This window comes from Rosa chinensis, chromosome 7, assembly GCF_002994745.2.
Source record: "Rosa chinensis cultivar Old Blush chromosome 7, RchiOBHm-V2, whole genome shotgun sequence".
In the NCBI taxonomy this organism is placed as follows: Eukaryota; Viridiplantae; Streptophyta; class Magnoliopsida; order Rosales; family Rosaceae; genus Rosa; species Rosa chinensis.
In genome coordinates, this window is record NC_037094.1 from 2,916,781 (window position 1) to 2,933,361 (window position 16,581).

Consider the following 16,581-nt stretch of genomic DNA (forward strand, 5'->3'; position numbering starts at 1 on the left):
CCCGGAATAGAACGATCCTTATTTGCTTATACTACTAACGATATTTTCAGGGTTAAATTATGCGCTTGCTAATAGCGCATCACAGACAGGAAGTCTACATCTGGGTACTTCACCTTTGTCGGAGGAAACCTTGTTACCTGGAGAAGTAAGAAGCAAAAAGTTGTTGTAAGGTCAAGTGCTGAAGCTGGATATAGAGGTATGGCACATGGAGTGTATGAACTTCTGTGGCTACGAAATTTACTTCGAGATTTGGGTTTTAAACCTAAGTCAGTAATGCAATTATACTGTGATAACAAAGCAGCTATTGACATATCACAAAATCCTGTGGAACATGACCGAACGAAACATGTGGAAGTTGGTCGACACTTCATTAAGGAAAAGCTAGATGCAAAGTTAATCTCCTTTCCTTTTGTTCCAACCGAGAAGCAATTAGCGGATATACTTACCAAAGCTGTATCTAACAAGTTGTTCCATGACTCACTAGGTAAGTTGGGTCTTCGTGACGTTTATGCCCTAACTTGAGGGAGAGTGTTGACTTCTGAGTCATGTTGTGTAGAATAAGTTTGCTTGCATATAAAGTAAACTTGTAGGAGAAGGATCTTGTAGAAGAAACAGTGCCGGCCCTGAGACTAGGCGAAGCAGGCCCAGGCCTAGGGCCTCAGATTTTAGGGGCCTCAAAAAAAAATTTATATAGGCTTGCAGCTTCTTCATTTTCACCGAATCCCCAGTGCTTCATCTCAATCTATCCACTTGGAAACACAAAAAAGCCTAAAACTTGAAACTACCCAATTGAAATTTACTTGCTGGAAATTGGGAAACAGAGAGAAAAGTTGATACCTTGAATTGCAATTTCATCTAGACAGTTGCTGATTAAGCCCTAAACCCAACAATTGATACCCAAACCCTAAAAATCATCAGAAAAGGAATTTGGGGGGAGACAGAGAGAGAATGAGCGCGGTGTCAGTGTGGCGGGATTTTCTTTTTTGCTTTGGTTTTTCTAATTTTTTGGTTTGCTTTGAGTCAGCTTTTCCTGTGGACCGTCCATTTAATCCAATGGTTACAAATAGTTATTCTTTTTCTTAAACCTTGGTTCTCTCTCTCTCATCTTCTTCTTGTTGATGAGATAGCAGCAGCAGCCCCCAAAAACTAAGAAGTGAAATTCTTCTTCTTCCAGTTGTGATTATGAATGGAATTACAAGAAAGTTAACCCTCTGCTTATTATTAAGTAATTTCTCCTACTCTCTCTCTTTCTTTCCAACTAGTTATTTTATTCAGTAATTTCTCCTACTCTTCTCTCTCTAAAAACAGTGTCGTTGGTGCTGCTAGATCACTATCAGGAAACTATAGATTAGTTGTTTTTTATCTAGATGAAGATTTAGTGGGCATTTCTGAATACTCTAAGAAGAGAACTATTTTTGGTGCTCCTAGCCCCGCAAAGAAAATGAGGCATATGATAGAACTGATGACTACCAGTGAGGACCAAGAACGGGGATCAGTTTCAAACACATTTAGGGATTGAAGAGTTGATTTTATCTTCCAAAAAGCAAAAAGGTAAGATCTTTGAAGCCTTTTGTTTTGTGTTTTGAAGAAATTTTGGCTTTTTTCTTCTCTATTTGTGTTTATTTCATCCCTGTTTCCTTCATTCTCTGTTGAAAATTTGCTATATGCCTGTGGCTTTCTATATGATATTCTTTAGGGATTCAAATCATTCAATTGTTGAATTTGTTGGATTGTTGGTTGGGTTTGAAGTTGTTATCACTGACGCTTTATTTTGGGGCCTCGAATTTTTTTTGCTCCTTGAGCCTCCAAACTCACAGGGCCGGCCCTGAGAAAAATGAAACTTAGAGGACAAGTACACTTGGAGAACAAGTTTACTTAGAGAACAAGATGTGTAATATAGTAGTGTAGGGCTTGTATATATATACCCCCATTTACACCATTGAATTGATATGAGAAAATTCATCACTCACAAATATCTCTTCCTTTCCATTTCATATTTTGACTGTGCTTACTCTAAGAGAGTGGAACTGGCCCTCAGACTCAAAAGCATACCTTATGAGTACATGGAAGAGGATTTGAGCAACAAGAGCCAGTTGCTCCTCGAGTACAATCCAGTTCACAAGAAGGTACCTGTACTCATCCACAATGGAAAACCCATCTCCGAGTCACACATCATCCTAGAATACATCGAAGAAACTTGGAAGACTGCTCCTAAGCTCCTGCCTGAAGATCCTTACGAAAGAGCCAAAGTTCGATTCTGGGGTAGTTTTATCCAGCAACAGGTCAGACAATGCTACTGTAATATATATAATCTAAGACATTAATTAATTTTTGTCAAATGATGCATATTTTTGTTAACATATATAGTTGTTTGAGAGCATACTCAAACTGGTGACAAGACATGGGGAAGCACAAGAAAAAGCAGCCACGGAAGTGATTGAGAGGCAGGGAGTGTTTGAAGAAGGAATGAAGAAGTATTTTGGAGGAGGTGCTTCTTTCACTAATGAGAAGAATTGGGGGCTACTAGACATATTGATGGGTTCAACATTTGGCGCTTACGAAGTTCATGAAGAAACTTCAAACTGATGGACCCGGATAAGAATCCATTACTGTTCTCATGGATTACAAGATTGAAGGAGCTTCCATCGATGAAGGGATTACTGACTCCTCATGACAAGTTTGTCGAGTTCCTTCTACTTATTAGACGAACAAGTCACGCTAGAGGGGTTGATTCAAATTAGCTGATCACCTACCAATATTGATCAGCTTGTCTGATACCTTTCGCGTTATATTAGGGTTATATCATATTAGGGTTATATCTTATTATACAAGCTTGTCTAATACTAAAACATATTTATCATATTTGTTGCCTAGCTAGATTGACAGCTTCGTGCTTTTTCCATGGTCTTGTAGAAAAACAAGTGACGATGAAAGGATCTGGCTTGGCTAACCTTTCTGGGTTTTTGCCAAGGCTCCCAATCTGTGTCTAGAGGTTGCTGGATTGTGCTTGCAATAATGCCATTAGGCACATTGTATGATTGTATCTGTAACAAGACAGGGCAAATGTAATTCTTGAAAAGATGAATGAAGATATCGTATGTTTTCAATGGAATGATAATGTGAACAAAGAAACTTGATCGATCAAATTTAACAAAAGGTTGACAACAAATATTGTACCAACAATCATTGCTCCTCTAAAATGAAAGTCAAAATTTCTCGCATGCGCGGATCACAAGAAATTGGTTTTTCTCTGAGTCTGTAGGTTGTGGATTGTTCTACAATACATACATGTATATTAGGGGTGGGCTTGTGAAACCGAAAACCGAAAAAAACCGCACCGAAAACCGCACCGAAGCTGAACAAAACGTAACCGAAAAAAAATCGAACCGAAACAAAAAAACCGAACCGAACAGATTATATTCGGTTCGGTTTTCGGTTTTAGCTGGGTGAAAACCGAACCGAACCGAACTTGAACCGAACCGAACCGAAATATTGTGAAATTTTATATCATGACTACGGTTGACCAATCCGATCAGGTTTGAAACTATTGTGAAATTTGCTAAAATTTTTACCACACGCATAATTTATTGTAATAATAGCATCCAACAGTCGGTTTTTTCATTTTCTTTGAATTTATATAGATTTCTCTTTGGAGTGTTTATATATAAATATTGGTTTATAACAGTAACTAAGTTTGACCTAGTTGATCGAATTCGAAACGAAAACCAAATTGGCCCGATTTTTTACAACCATCATAAAACATTACAATCTCTCCATCGAACGGTTGGTTCCTCCAAATTCATTTTCCACTTCATGGTTGCTTTAGAACGAACCTTAACAATTTAAATACAATATATAAGTCATACAACTTTAGGAGGTAAATTGGTATAGGCCAATGTATTGGTAATTAAAATTGAAATTTTTATCCTATGTCAACGCCCATCCATTGATGAAATATTTACAAACATGATGTAAAAAAATAAGCACGTTTCGCGGTCGTCATGTCATTGGTCAACCAAGAAAACATACAAGTAATTATGGTTGACCAATCCGATCGGATTCAAAACTATTGTGAAATTGCCCTAATTTTTAAACACACTCGTAATTTATTGTAATAATCGCATCCAACGGTCGGTTTTTTTTTATTTTCTTTGAATTTATAGAGGTTTCTTTTTGGAGTGTATGATATATAAATATAAGTTTATAAGAGTAACTAAATTTGACCTAGTTGATCGAATTCGAAATGATAACCAAAGCCAACCATTTCATATAATGAAGCTTTGAAGTTTGATTATGATCTATGGAGTCTAGATTATTGTCTATTGAAGTATAAAGCATGAATTAGTGAATTTGTAAACTCAATTGTATCTTGTATGAATTATTATCCGCAATCTTACGCTCCGAGGCCTCAACTTCTTTTTGTCTAAAATAGTGATAAAAGTTACATTGTAAGGCATAACAGTACCTCACCAAATTAATATCCAGTATTGCATGACAACTACAATTCAAAATTAAAATTTTCATAAGCGTGAAGACTCACTCCTCCTTCTTGATCTTGATGGTAAAACTAGCCCTCGTCTTCCCCATTGTCGGAGCCATATCCTTTGATTCTAGTGCGAACAAACCCTAGATCTTGGCGGTACACAGAGGGAATATATTTAGAGTTTGTTTTTTATTGATAATTTTTGTTCTTATCTTTTAATACCTCAAAAAAAAAAAAAAAAAAACTTCATAAACAGTTTGAGAGAAATTCTTCCACGTTCAAGGAAGAACAACTCCCATGTTCATTGCTTTATTTTTTAAATTATGATTTTATCCTTTATATATGAAATTAATTATTGTTAGAGCCTTAATAAATCAAGGGCAATTACAAGGTTTTTGAAAATTTAACCATAAACACTATTTACTTAATTAATATTGATAGGTTTGAATAGGGGTGGGCGCGGTTCGGGGCGGTTCGATGTTAGGCTAAAACCGCAACCAAACCGTTTCATTCGGTTGTGCTATATTTAAAACCGCAACCGCATTTTAAAAACCTACACCGCTTACTTCGGTTACACCGTTTTGCGGTGCGGTGCGGATCGGTTTCGGTTATGTTTGACTTTCTTTTCTTTTTGACATATTTTCGACCAAAGTCGACAAATTTAACCGTCCTAAAATGAGTAACCATTACTATCAAAATATCAACAAAATAAAGTATAAACCACTCATAATCTGTTCACTAAATCAAGTAATGAACATTACAAGTAACCTGTTCATGACATCAACATCTCAAGTTCTCAACTACAAAAATAAGTCATAACATTAAGTTAATGTTAAACCTGCAGATCAACTATCAAATTATTCAAATATCAACAATCTGCTCCAGCTGTTCAACATTTATAACCAAAAAGCAATTTCCAAAACTAAATCAAAGTTCCAACAGTCTAACAATCTGTTTACAAACCAAATAGCTAACATGCAGCACAAACATAAATCAAAATTCCAACTTCCAAGTTCTAGCAATAAATCAAAGTTCCAGCAGCACAAAAACTTCAAAGTACGAAACATTAAATTTAAAGTTATTACAAACTATAGTTAAAGAACTTACTGGCTGCAACATCAAGTTCCAAGTACCAAACAGAAGTTAAAGTTATTAGTTATTACAAACCAAAGTTAAAGCAGTTCATACTTGAATGAAACCGGAAGGGAAGAACAAAAAAACAGAAAGTTGGGTCACGGAGAACTTGCTCCAGCAGCACAACAATTTAATGAATTTATTTCAAAAAGTTGTTCCATTAGTCCGATTTCCAGCAGCTGCAACCTACTTCATCCCTCAGAGTCAGACACTTGGGTCACAACAGAGTCTAATAAAAAGTTAAAAACCAAAAACAACAATCACAAACCAACAACTTACCAATTAATTGATTCAAATTAACAATTAGTGTCAAGTAAAAAAATGTTAAAATACCTGATTCAAGCTTCTCAAGCTCACCATAAAGCTCCAACTCGGTCTTCGTCGGCTCTTTGTACTCATTAAAAGCACCACCTCTTAACCAATCATTGAGACAAACCAGCCCTTCAACCATTGTCGGAGTCAAGGAAGCTCTAAATGGGTCAACAACCCTTTTTCCTAGGCTAAAAGCAGCCTCCGAAGCCACCGTTGAAGCTGGAACAGCAAAGACATCCTTGTGATTCGGAATAACAGTGAAGTTTATTATTCTCTTATGGAGTACCCAAGTCTCATCTATGAAATGAGCTGTCAAGACAAGGTAATTGATATTCTGGACCGAGGTCCAGGTATCGGTGGTAAGAGAAACCCTCAGATTGTTCCTAGCTAAAAACTCTCGAATCTTTTCCTTCTCAAATTGGTAGATATCCCTGATATCTCTACCAATTGTCCTCCGAGAGGGAGGATCAAACCTTGGTGATGCAATTTTCATAAACTCAATAAAACCCTGCCCCTCTACATGACTAAACGGCAGCTCATCCCTCACAATCATTTTAGCTAAAGCCCTTCTACATTCATCTGGGTCCCAACCCCTAGCAACTAACTTACCACCACTATCAGCACAATCAAAGGAAAGAAATTTTTGCTTCTTAGCTGGTTCGTATGCCGGACACTTCTTGCATTGGTAGAGCATATGAGTCCTCATGGATGTCGTCCCATTTGATCTTGAGTCGCAAGCATACGTGGTGGGGCAATACTTGCACTTAGCTCTTGGTCTCGCCATCGGAGTACCATCCGGATTCTTCATCTTCTCAAAATGATCCCATGCTGCAGACTGGTTCTTCCTCTTCACATAGTCAGCTTCACTAATTGGAGCAGCAGCTGCAGAAGGTGGTGGGGGAGGAAGCATAAGCGGTGCAGCAGCTTCACTTGTAGCAGTTGGTGTTGTTCCGGTGCTTGACCCAGTTGGTGTCGCATTGGGAGTTTGAGATGCTCCACTTCCCTGACAGAAAAATAAAAAACAGAATTAGCATGATAATTTAGCACCAAACCACAACCATCAAAGTCTCAAACAATCATTAGCATCAGTAAAGAATCAGATACAAACAGAAATAAGATACAAATATAAACAACAGAGCAGCTCAATAATGATTTCACACTTGTAAATCAAAACATTCCCAATCGAACCACAATTCTCAAACAGTAAGTAAGAAACTGATGAATCCAAAATCCAGCTACTAAGAACAATGAAACAAGTATGATCCATCACTAAATCGAAACCCAAGTATGATCCATCAGATTAACCCAAAATCGAAACCCAAGTATGATCCATCAGATTAACCCAAAACAAAATCCAAAATCCAAAATCCAAAATCCATCAGATTAACCCAAGTATGATCCATCAAATCGAAACAAGCTGAACAAATTAAGTATTAACCCAAGTAACAAATCGAAATTAACCCAAGTATGATCCATCAAATCCAAACAAGCTGAACAAATAGAAACAAGCTGAACAAATTAACCCAAGTAACAAATCGTAATCGAAATTGAAATCGAAATCGAAACAAGCTGAACAGATTAACCCAACTACCCAAGTATTGATTCCATGCTCAGTCGGCGTCAGTCTTCAGTTGTTCGGTTGCATCAGCTTCAGTCGTCAGCGTCAGTCTTCGTCGTGAGTCGAGAGAGATGAGGTCGGGAAGAGGCTAGCAAAGTCAGTCTTCGGCGTCGTCAGTCGTCAGCGTCGTCGGCGTAGTCAGCTTCAGTCGTCTTCGTCGTGATTCGAGAGAGATGAGGTCGGGAGGAGGCTAGCAAAGTCACTCTTCGGCGTCGTCAGTCGTCGGCGTAGTCAGCTTCAGTCGTCTTCGTCGTGATTCGAGAGAGATGAGGTCGGGAGGAGGCTAGCAAAGAGCCAAAGACTGCAAGAGTGCAGAGTGAAAAACTGAAAATGAGAGGCTGATGGGAGTTTGCGAATCTGCTAGGGTTTTCAATTTTGAGACAGTAATCCAGTGCAGCAGGGAGTACCTGTACTGGACCTAAACCAATTACAATTCGACAGCACATTTAAAAATATAAACATAATACTAAAATAATTAAAATAATATTAATTTAAATAAATAATATATATCCGGTCCGGTTCGGTTATTACCGGCCGGTTCTAATTACAAACTCGGTTCCGAACCGTTACAGACCGGTCCGGTCCGTTTTTTTTTTTTGCAGCCCTGTTTCATCCGGTTCGGTCCCCAAACTGGATTTCCGGCCCGGTTCGGCCGGTTTTTGACGTCCGGTTCGGTTTCTGCCCGCCCCTAGGTTTGAACTTTGAAGTGAAACAAACCGAACTAGTTAAAACTACGACGTTTAGACTTTAGAAACCCTTTTTCTCATTTTTCTCTCACCCTTTCATTTCTGTTTCTCTGTCTTCTCTGGCCTCTCGCCGTCTCTTTCTTCTCTTCATTAATCCTCTTAGTTTCCTCGTTGTTTGTCAAGAACTCGAGATCGCCAAGGAGTGGAAGGATCGCCAAGAACTCGAGATCTCTCAGTTTTCTCTTCGTCTTTGGTTTCCGTTGCCGCTTTGACTGCATCCTTCTGCTTCTTCATACTCTACAGATCCAGAGCCTCTTTCTCTCTCTGTCTCTCTTTGTATCTGTATATATCTGTAGATCTCTCTCTCTCTCTCTCTGATTCTTATCGATGAAGGTGAAGGTGAAAACATAGATGAAGGTGAGACCTCAAGAACATCCTTGGCGCTGGTACGTTTTTGCTTTCTGTGATTTATTTGCTTATTGTTTGGTTAAACATAGGCCCAAAGTTTGGGGCTTTATGATCGATTAGTGCTATTGATTTGTAAACTGATGCTCTGTATTCCTACTTTACCATGTGGGTTTTGAATTTTGAGTCTCTTTCTTCTTGATCTATGGATTTACATTATTATGTAGTGGTTATTTGCAACTGATGATATTATTTTGTGGGTTGTTGATAATGGTAGAGAAGATGGAGCTGCTGCTGCTCTGTCTACACTCTTCTTCTTCATAATCCGCAGATCCAAAGCCGTTCTCTCAAGTACTCTCTCTATTTCTCTCTATATTTGTATATATCTATAGATCTCTCTCTCTGTTGATTATGATTGATGTTAACAGTTTTGTGCAGTAGCAAAATTGTCTGAGGATCAAATTGTTCAATTACTTGTGCGATCTAACTGAATTGATTGATCAGGTGATGTGGGCTTTTTCCATATATTTGGAAGCAGTCGTCAGTCGTCACACTTCCTCAACTGGTGCTGCTGCGAAGGACAAGAAATATTGACAACTTAACAGGGCAATATGTAGTCCTCCTCGGGTAATTACTCCGTTTAAATTTTTGTTTTTTGAATTCAAGAAGTATTGACAACTTAACAATCCAAAATCATTTTCTAAAGACTAATCTAAGTTGGTAATTTGACAGCATAGAAGTAAATTGCTATTTCCCATTGTTTATCATATTGTATAAAATAAATCTCTACAAAAAATCTCTTCCCATTTGGTCGAGGAGCCTTCCCCTCCCGAGTACCACCCTTGGACCTTTTGACCTTGAAATCAATCTAGGAATAGCTGAACTGCCAGGGCTGGAAAGTGGGCTGATGAGCAGCAAAGCAGTTTAATAATCAGAAACTGGGTTTATATATCTATAATCATTTAGTTGCCATTCATGATCACCATTCCAACTTGATCTTAAACTGAACTGTGTTGTGTTCAATCTAAAAGAGGTTCGATGTGAAGTTACGTGATCTTTCTGACCTCTTTGATACTATAGTGAGGCAGCATTAACAATTCAAATGATGAAAGAAAAAGTAATGAATAGGAACTGGTGGATGATAGACTTGGTACTTGATCTTTTGCAAATGCTTTCTGAATCAACCTTTTTCTTTTATCTTTTTGTCTCTAAATATCAGTATGGTTGTGTTTTTATATTGTTTTCTTTGCTAGATGTATTTGCTATTGTATATTTGTTACTTGTCTTCTCAATTAGATTGATAATGAGTTTTGTTTTACTAGCTTTGAATGACATTTTGTGGGCTCTGTACCTGATGTTATACCCTATGAAAGATGAATAGAAAGTCTCAGTCAGCCTTTGATTTGTTTGAGCAGTGGAAATGACATTATTTCTCGTATTCTATTTTATCTTTCTAAATCAATTAAATTGAATCCTATATATACATTGAATGTGCAGAAGTTGAGTGCTATTGCAGAAGCAGGACTATCTGGCTCTGATGATGTAGATTTGGACTATTCTAATCATAAAATTTCTGAGGTAATGTTTCTCTCTAATTATTTGTGTTTTGGGTTTCCAAGAAGCAATTTGTACGAAACTCTTATAGCTCTTAAAGCATGTCAGTATCAACTTTTTTGTCTAATGTATTTGGGCTGAAGCATTTTCATCTCACTTTGCAGGCAACAAGAACCAATTATCAAAACTTTCCAGCTGTTTAGAGGATATAATTCTAGATAATGTTTTTAGCTTTTTTTTTTTTTCCTATCCATATCGAAATGGCTCCAATGGCCTTGATTTTTTCCATATTGAAAAGGCTCCAATGGCCTTCATTTCTAATTTTCTTGTTTCCAATGTAGGTTTTGTAAGTATATTGGTGAGCAATGAGCCTCAAAATCTAGCTAAAATAGAAAGGGAACATCAAATAGGCCTTAAAAAAAAAACTAAATAATTTTTATTAAAAAAAATAAAGAGATAATTTTTATTAAAAAAAAAAAACCGAACTGGACCTGAGTTACCGAACAGTTCGGTTCGGTTTTTGGTGTTGAAGTTTGAAAAATCTAAAACCGAACCGAACCGAAGTCTAATTTGGTGCTCGGTTCTGGTCTAAAACTGAATCGAATCAAACCGAACCCACCCCTAAATATCATACATACATTTACAAATGATCGATGTCCTAAATTGTTGCTGCGGTCAATATAAGAACAGCATGTCATTTGTGAAATGTCATCGAGTCCCTGGCCTTCCTCTTCAAGTGTCTTTAATTTCTCAAACAAATCCTTGATGGCTTTATCTTGTCTGCTCCAGCAGATATGTATACCTCTTAAATATCAGTTCAAGTTGCTATGGTTGGACATAGCAACTCGGACGAAGAGAAAAGATGATAACAACTGCTCTTCCTGGTCAATGAGCTTATCACCAGTGTTTGGTAATTGGTACAATTCTTAATATTTATCTTTTTGGATCACAGCATCACTTGAAAACTGCATAACTAATATAGAAATTGATTGTTATGACCAAGAAAATTGTATAACCATCTATTTCTTAATCTTGAGTTCTTGACTAAAGCTCAGGTCTCTTGAAATGCTGAAAGGTCCACAGCATTTTCTTTCTTAGCCGGACTTGTCATGCAAGTAAAGGAAATGGCTTATAACATGATATTGTAATGTTATAAACTTATAATGAGCTGAGCAGATGAACATCTGGGGCACAAAGTCAAGAGAGTACTGATGTGGCAAAGGAAACCAGACTACAATAACTATCTTAGTGCGCAAGAAAAACATAGTCAAATTTGAAACCTTATCCTCATCTTTCTTATATTCATGAGCTTAAAATATTAATAGCTTAAAAAGGAAGCTACCAGTAAACTAATGGTGTATGTTTCAGGTCAAATATTTCCAGATAACATGGTAAAATTTATATAAAGGCTTACCTCCATGAACCCGGAAAACTAAGCGATTCTTTTGAGAAGGAGAGATGGAAGGGGAGAGCAAAGTAAAACTACACGGAATGTGGGCTAGTACTTACTCCAAGAGAGTGGAACTGGCCCTCAAACTCAAAGGCATACCTTATGAGTACATAGAAGAAGATTTGAGAAACAAGAGCCAATTGCTTCTCAAATACAATCCAGTGCACAAAAAGATTCCTGTACTCGTCCACAATGGAAAACCTATAGCCGAGTCGTACATCATCCTAGAATACATTGACGAAACTTGGAAGAATGCTCCTAAGCTGTTTCCTGAAGATCCTTATGAAAGAGCCAGAATTCGATTCTGGGCTAGCTTTATCCAGCAACAGGTGAGTTGCTACTGCACTGTTCAAAGGGTTTCAAAAGGTTTACCATAATTTGTCTGTCTTTTTCATACAGTTGTTTGAAAGCATGAGCCGAATAGTGACAAGTCATGGAGAAGCACAAGAACAAGCAGTCAAGGATGCGTTTGAGAAACTGCGAGTGTTTGAAGAAGGAATGAAGGAGTATCTTCCAGGAGGTGCTTCTTTCGCTAATGGCGAAAATTTGGGACTCCTAGACATATTGATGGTTACAACATTCGGCCCTCACAAAGCTCATGAAGAAGTGTTTGGTATCAAACTGATGGACCCAGAGAGGTATCCATTACTGTTCTCATGGATCACAGCACTGAATGAGCATCCCTTGATGAAAGAAATACAGCCTCCTTATGACAAGCTTGTCGAGCTCCTTCAACATTTTAAACCAACAAATCAAGCTACAGGGACTGAATCACATTAACCAGTCACATTATGTGGTACGTGGCAGTGGTTGCACACCTACCAATATTGATCAGCTAGTCATTGTGGCTAACTGGTTTAGCAGCATGCTCTTTTCATGGTTTTGTAGAAAAATAAGCGTAAGGTCTGGCTAGTGCTAACCTTCTTGGGCCTTCACTGGTGCTAACCTTCTTGGACTTTCACCACCAGTGAAGGTCGCAGAATCACTCTGATTGCAATAATGCGTTAAGGGACATTGTATTATATTGTATCTGTATTCATCAGAAAACCAATTTCATTCGCCTTACTCCAATTTATTTCATTTGGCACATTATTCATTCAGGCAAGAATCTTAAGAAAGAAAACCAATATGCAGAAGCAATATATCACATAACAAAAAGAGCAAACACTTTTTGGGGCAAATAGTTCAAAAGATTTGTGTGCATTTCATGAAAACAAATAATGTTCCAACAATCTTCATCCTCTCAATAAATGTCAAAATTTCTAGCATGCAGATCAATAAATATGAAAACAGGAACTCTATAGCATCTTAGCTCTTTGATGCTGCCCTTTCTTTGGCCTTCTGAATCTTCAAAACCTTCTTCACTATCTTCTGCTCTTCCACCAAAAAGGCTCTAATTATCCTGCAAGATCAAAAATTACCCGGGGAAACCATCAGTAATTAATACCAACTCAAATAGGTAGCATCTGTAACTCCACCAAACAAAAGTACCCCAAAACATAAATTTCTAAAACGACAAACCTCTCTCTGACAGCTCCACCAGACAGAACACCACCATAGGCACGATTCACAGTCCTCCTGTTCCTTGATAGTCTAGACCTCTTATATTCAGCAGGTCTCAAGTGAGGAATCTGTTGATAGCAATAAGTAAGAATAACAAGTAACGAAAGGCAGGGACTGCCAAAACACAGGGAATATAACTTTGCATAGAGTTTCTCATGACATGATATTGCTAGAGTATGACACAAATGGTACAACAGCCACCGAATAAAGATCCAGTGTCACAGAGCTATAAATAAATGAACCCTAGAGTGACTAGTAAGTGCTGCATATACTACTCCTATTGTAGAATTAACCTAATCCTAACCACAATCTAAATCACAATTTACATGAACCTAATCAGGAAACGCAGAAAAGCATATATAGGTACATTCATGATTCATCAAAATTACATAGAAGAGACCATAATTAGTGAGGAAAGAAGACAATGGTACTTCATATCAGCATGGTAGCATATAAGGTCCTATAAATGAAAACTATAGGCCATTGCTTAGAAAAATTTTACCAATCAACCATTTGTAGTAAACCAAAAGGCTTAATTTGAAAACAGCGGCTTGCCCTTATAAGTGAATCTGAGAATGTCATCTCATATACACTTCTACTTCTAGAGAAACAATAGTGAAATCCACAATAACAACACAGATAAACATACATGAGAAGAAAACAATCATGAAAACAAGTCAGCTCTAAGGAACCGGCATACCCCTTGGATTCTCTTTCCAGTCACAGGACACTTGGGTCCACTTGCTCGCTTCTTAGTAGTCTGATACACAAGCTTCCCACCTACACATCAATTATAGCCAAGGAATAAGCACAAAACAATGGAACACAAATTTACCGTGCAGGATTAAAATGCAACTACAAGAACGAATACATTCTAACTGACAAGAAAATTACTTTCTACTAGGGAAAAATAACACATTAGGTTCAACATTAACTTCAAGAACATTACCATTCCAACTAGAAACATCAAATCTAATAAATAGAATCTAACAACAATGGATAGAAGCAATTGCACATCGCAAGTCAAAAACCGATTAAAAGCTGAAAATTATCATTCCAACTAGAAACATCAAATCTAATAAAATAGAATCTAACAACGATGGATAGAAGCAATTGCACATCGCAAGTCAAGAACCGATTAAAAGCTGTAAATTTTATAAACCAATCACATTAGGTTCAACATCATCTTCAAGAACATTATCATTCCAACTAGAAACATCAAATCTAATAAATAGAATCTAACCACGGTGGATAGAAGCAATCGCACATCACAAGTCAAAAACGATTAAAAGCTGCAAATTTTTAAACCCAATCACATTAGGTTCAACATTATCTTCAAGAACATTATCAGTCCAGCTAGAAACATCAAATCTAATAAATAGAATCTAACAACGATCGATAGAAGCAATTGCACATCGCAAGTCAAGAACCGATTAAAAGCTGTAAATTTTATAAACCAATCACATTAGGTTCAACATTATCTTCAAGAACATTGTCATTCCAATCAGAAACATCAAATCTAATAAACAGAATCTAAGAACGATGGATAGAAGCAATTGCACATCGCAAGTTAAAAACTGATAAAAAGCTGTAAACTTTGGTAGTTTCAACATCGACTTCAAGAACATTATCATTCCAACTAGAAATATCAAATCTAATAAATAGAATCTAACCATGGTGGATAAATTTTTTAACCCAATCACATTAGGTTCAACAGTATCTTCAAGAATATTATCATTCCAGCTAGAAACATCAAATCTATTAAATAGTATCGAACAATGATGGATAGATGCAATTGCACGTAGCCAGTCAAAAACTGATTAAAAGCTGTAAATTTTTTAAACCAATCACATTTTAACCAAACCACTTCCAGAAATAAAAGATTCAAACGTCTCTAATTTCTCTCATCATATTTTTCCCAATATTACAAATCCAGAACTTCAAAGCACACAACACAGAACACGCACACTTTAACCAAATTATCATACAACTAAGCCCTAATCCAAACTAGACTAGCCTATGCCCATGAAAGATTGGATTTTTATTACAAAAGATGCAAAAATTTTACTTGTGATCACAAATTTACAGCAACCAAGACACAGGCTTTAGTTCTATAAATGAAATTGGAAGCAAAAAAGTACCGGGGGTTTTGACGATCCGGTGCTGATTGGACTTGGTAGCATAGCTATGGCGCGAACGGTATGTAAGCCTCTGCACCATTTTTGACCTCACCCTTTCTCTCTCTCTCTCTCTCTGCTACTACTTGTTAGGGCGGTAGAGTGAGAAAGATAAATACCCTAGATGGTAGTAGAGGAGGCTCAGTTGCCCTAGGATCCAACGGCTGTCACGTGATTTTCTTAAACGGGCCAGATTAAACCACGTGTTCTTTACTAAATCAATAGGTTGGGATAGGTTGTGTAAATCGATGTGATTTCGAACCGAACCGAATTTAATTTAAAACAGAACCTTAAGATGGCTTGAACGCATGTAGCCGGCCACTCATAAAAATAGCATATCAGTCATTATGCTCGGCATGTTAGTAAATTCATTAACGGTGCGTTTAGATGAAAAAATTATAAAATTTGTAAGAATTTATAAATAATGGAATCTTTAACTCTATCAATCTAAAATTCCATTAATTGCAATTTCTATTGTTTGGTTGCATCTATTTATGATTTGAAATGTGTAATAAATTAATAAAGTTTAAAATAAATAAAAATATAAAATAGAAAAAAGTCTTTTTTTGGAAATAAAAATTGAATATTGCAAAGGAATTCGTAAATGACACCTATTTTGGTGGAAATTGAAGTAAGGAATTTAAATAACGAATTTTTTCATTTTTTTTCCACAGAGAAATTTAAAATTTCCAATCTGATAATGTCAAATGAGGGAATTGATTTTTAGGAATTATGAAATCCTCACTTCCAATTAAATTCCATCATTTTTTCTCTCATCCAAACACACTCTAATAGATGTGAGGATGCGAAGAGTGCGGAGAAAGTGAGATTAAACACACTAAAATATGTCTTTTTCAATATTTGTGTTTCTTATTTCCATCAAATTTCAGTTTTGTCTCTTCAACTCGGTTCTGTTTTTGTATTTTTAAGTTTGATAAGTTTTACAGAGTGAGGCTCTAATGAGGATCATTAAAATGAAGATTTCATAAGAACTTTCTAATCAACTGTTGTGAGACTTATTTTTCAATCACATCTCGACAAATTAACCGTCAGATGTTTAGATATTCATTAATAGATGTGAGGATGTGAAGGGTGTGGAGAAAGTCAAACTAAACACACTAAAAATGTCTTTTGCTTTTACAAACTTGAGCGAATTAACACCAAAACTTTATACAAAGAGAAAGAAAAAATTGTCAAAG

The 16,581-nt window shown here is 36.7% G+C and overlaps 2 protein-coding genes, 1 long non-coding RNA gene and 1 pseudogene across 3 annotated transcripts; 3 read left to right on the forward strand and 1 right to left on the reverse strand.

Moving 5' to 3' along the window:
* Nucleotides 1–1,949: 1,949 nt before the first annotated feature.
* On the forward strand, nt 1,950–2,805 carry LOC112176370 (annotated as a pseudogene).
* Nucleotides 2,806–8,309: 5,504 nt separating this feature from the next.
* On the forward strand, nt 8,310–10,343 carry LOC112179090. Its single transcript, XR_002927635.2, has 4 exons — nt 8,310–8,679; nt 8,916–8,989; nt 9,143–9,265; nt 10,136–10,343. It is a non-coding gene; the product is annotated as an uncharacterized LOC112179090 (long non-coding RNA).
* A 1,234-nt stretch (nt 10,344–11,577) lies between these two features.
* On the forward strand, nt 11,578–12,707 carry LOC112179088 (glutathione S-transferase U10). Its single transcript, XM_024317410.2, has 2 exons — nt 11,578–11,971; nt 12,042–12,707. The coding sequence occupies exons 1-2, from the start codon at nt 11,651–11,653 to the stop codon at nt 12,420–12,422; spliced, it is 702 nt and encodes a 233-aa protein (XP_024173178.1). The 5' UTR covers nt 11,578–11,650; the 3' UTR covers nt 12,423–12,707.
* Nucleotides 12,708–12,823: 116 nt separating this feature from the next.
* Nucleotides 12,824–15,493, reverse strand: LOC112179089 (60S ribosomal protein L34). Its single transcript, XM_024317411.2, has 4 exons — nt 15,347–15,493; nt 13,906–13,985; nt 13,164–13,273; nt 12,824–13,044 (listed from the first exon to the last, which is right to left on the reverse strand). Exons 1-4 carry the CDS (start codon nt 15,423–15,425, stop codon nt 12,951–12,953), a joined length of 363 nt encoding a protein of 120 aa, XP_024173179.1. The 5' UTR covers nt 15,426–15,493; the 3' UTR covers nt 12,824–12,950.
* Between the last annotated feature and the right edge of the window lie 1,088 nt (nt 15,494–16,581).

Excerpts from the sequence above, each read along its gene's own strand:
- LOC112179088 (XM_024317410.2), top strand. The coding sequence starts at position 11,651 with ATGGAAGGGGAGAGCAAAGTAAAACTACACGGAATGTGGGCTAGTACT. Across the intron at positions 11,972-12,041 it reads CTAGCTTTATCCAGCAACAG|TTGTTTGAAAGCATGAGCCG; the intron begins GTGAGTTGCTAC and ends TTTTTCATACAG.
- LOC112179089 (XM_024317411.2), bottom strand. The coding sequence starts at position 15,425 with ATGGTGCAGAGGCTTACATACCGTTCGCGCCATAGCTATGCTACCAAG. Across the intron at positions 13,986-15,346 it reads CCGGATCGTCAAAACCCCCG|GTGGGAAGCTTGTGTATCAG; the intron begins GTACTTTTTTGC and ends ATTGATGTGTAG. Across the intron at positions 13,045-13,163 it reads GGTGGAGCTGTCAGAGAGAG|GATAATTAGAGCCTTTTTGG; the intron begins GTTTGTCGTTTT and ends TTGATCTTGCAG.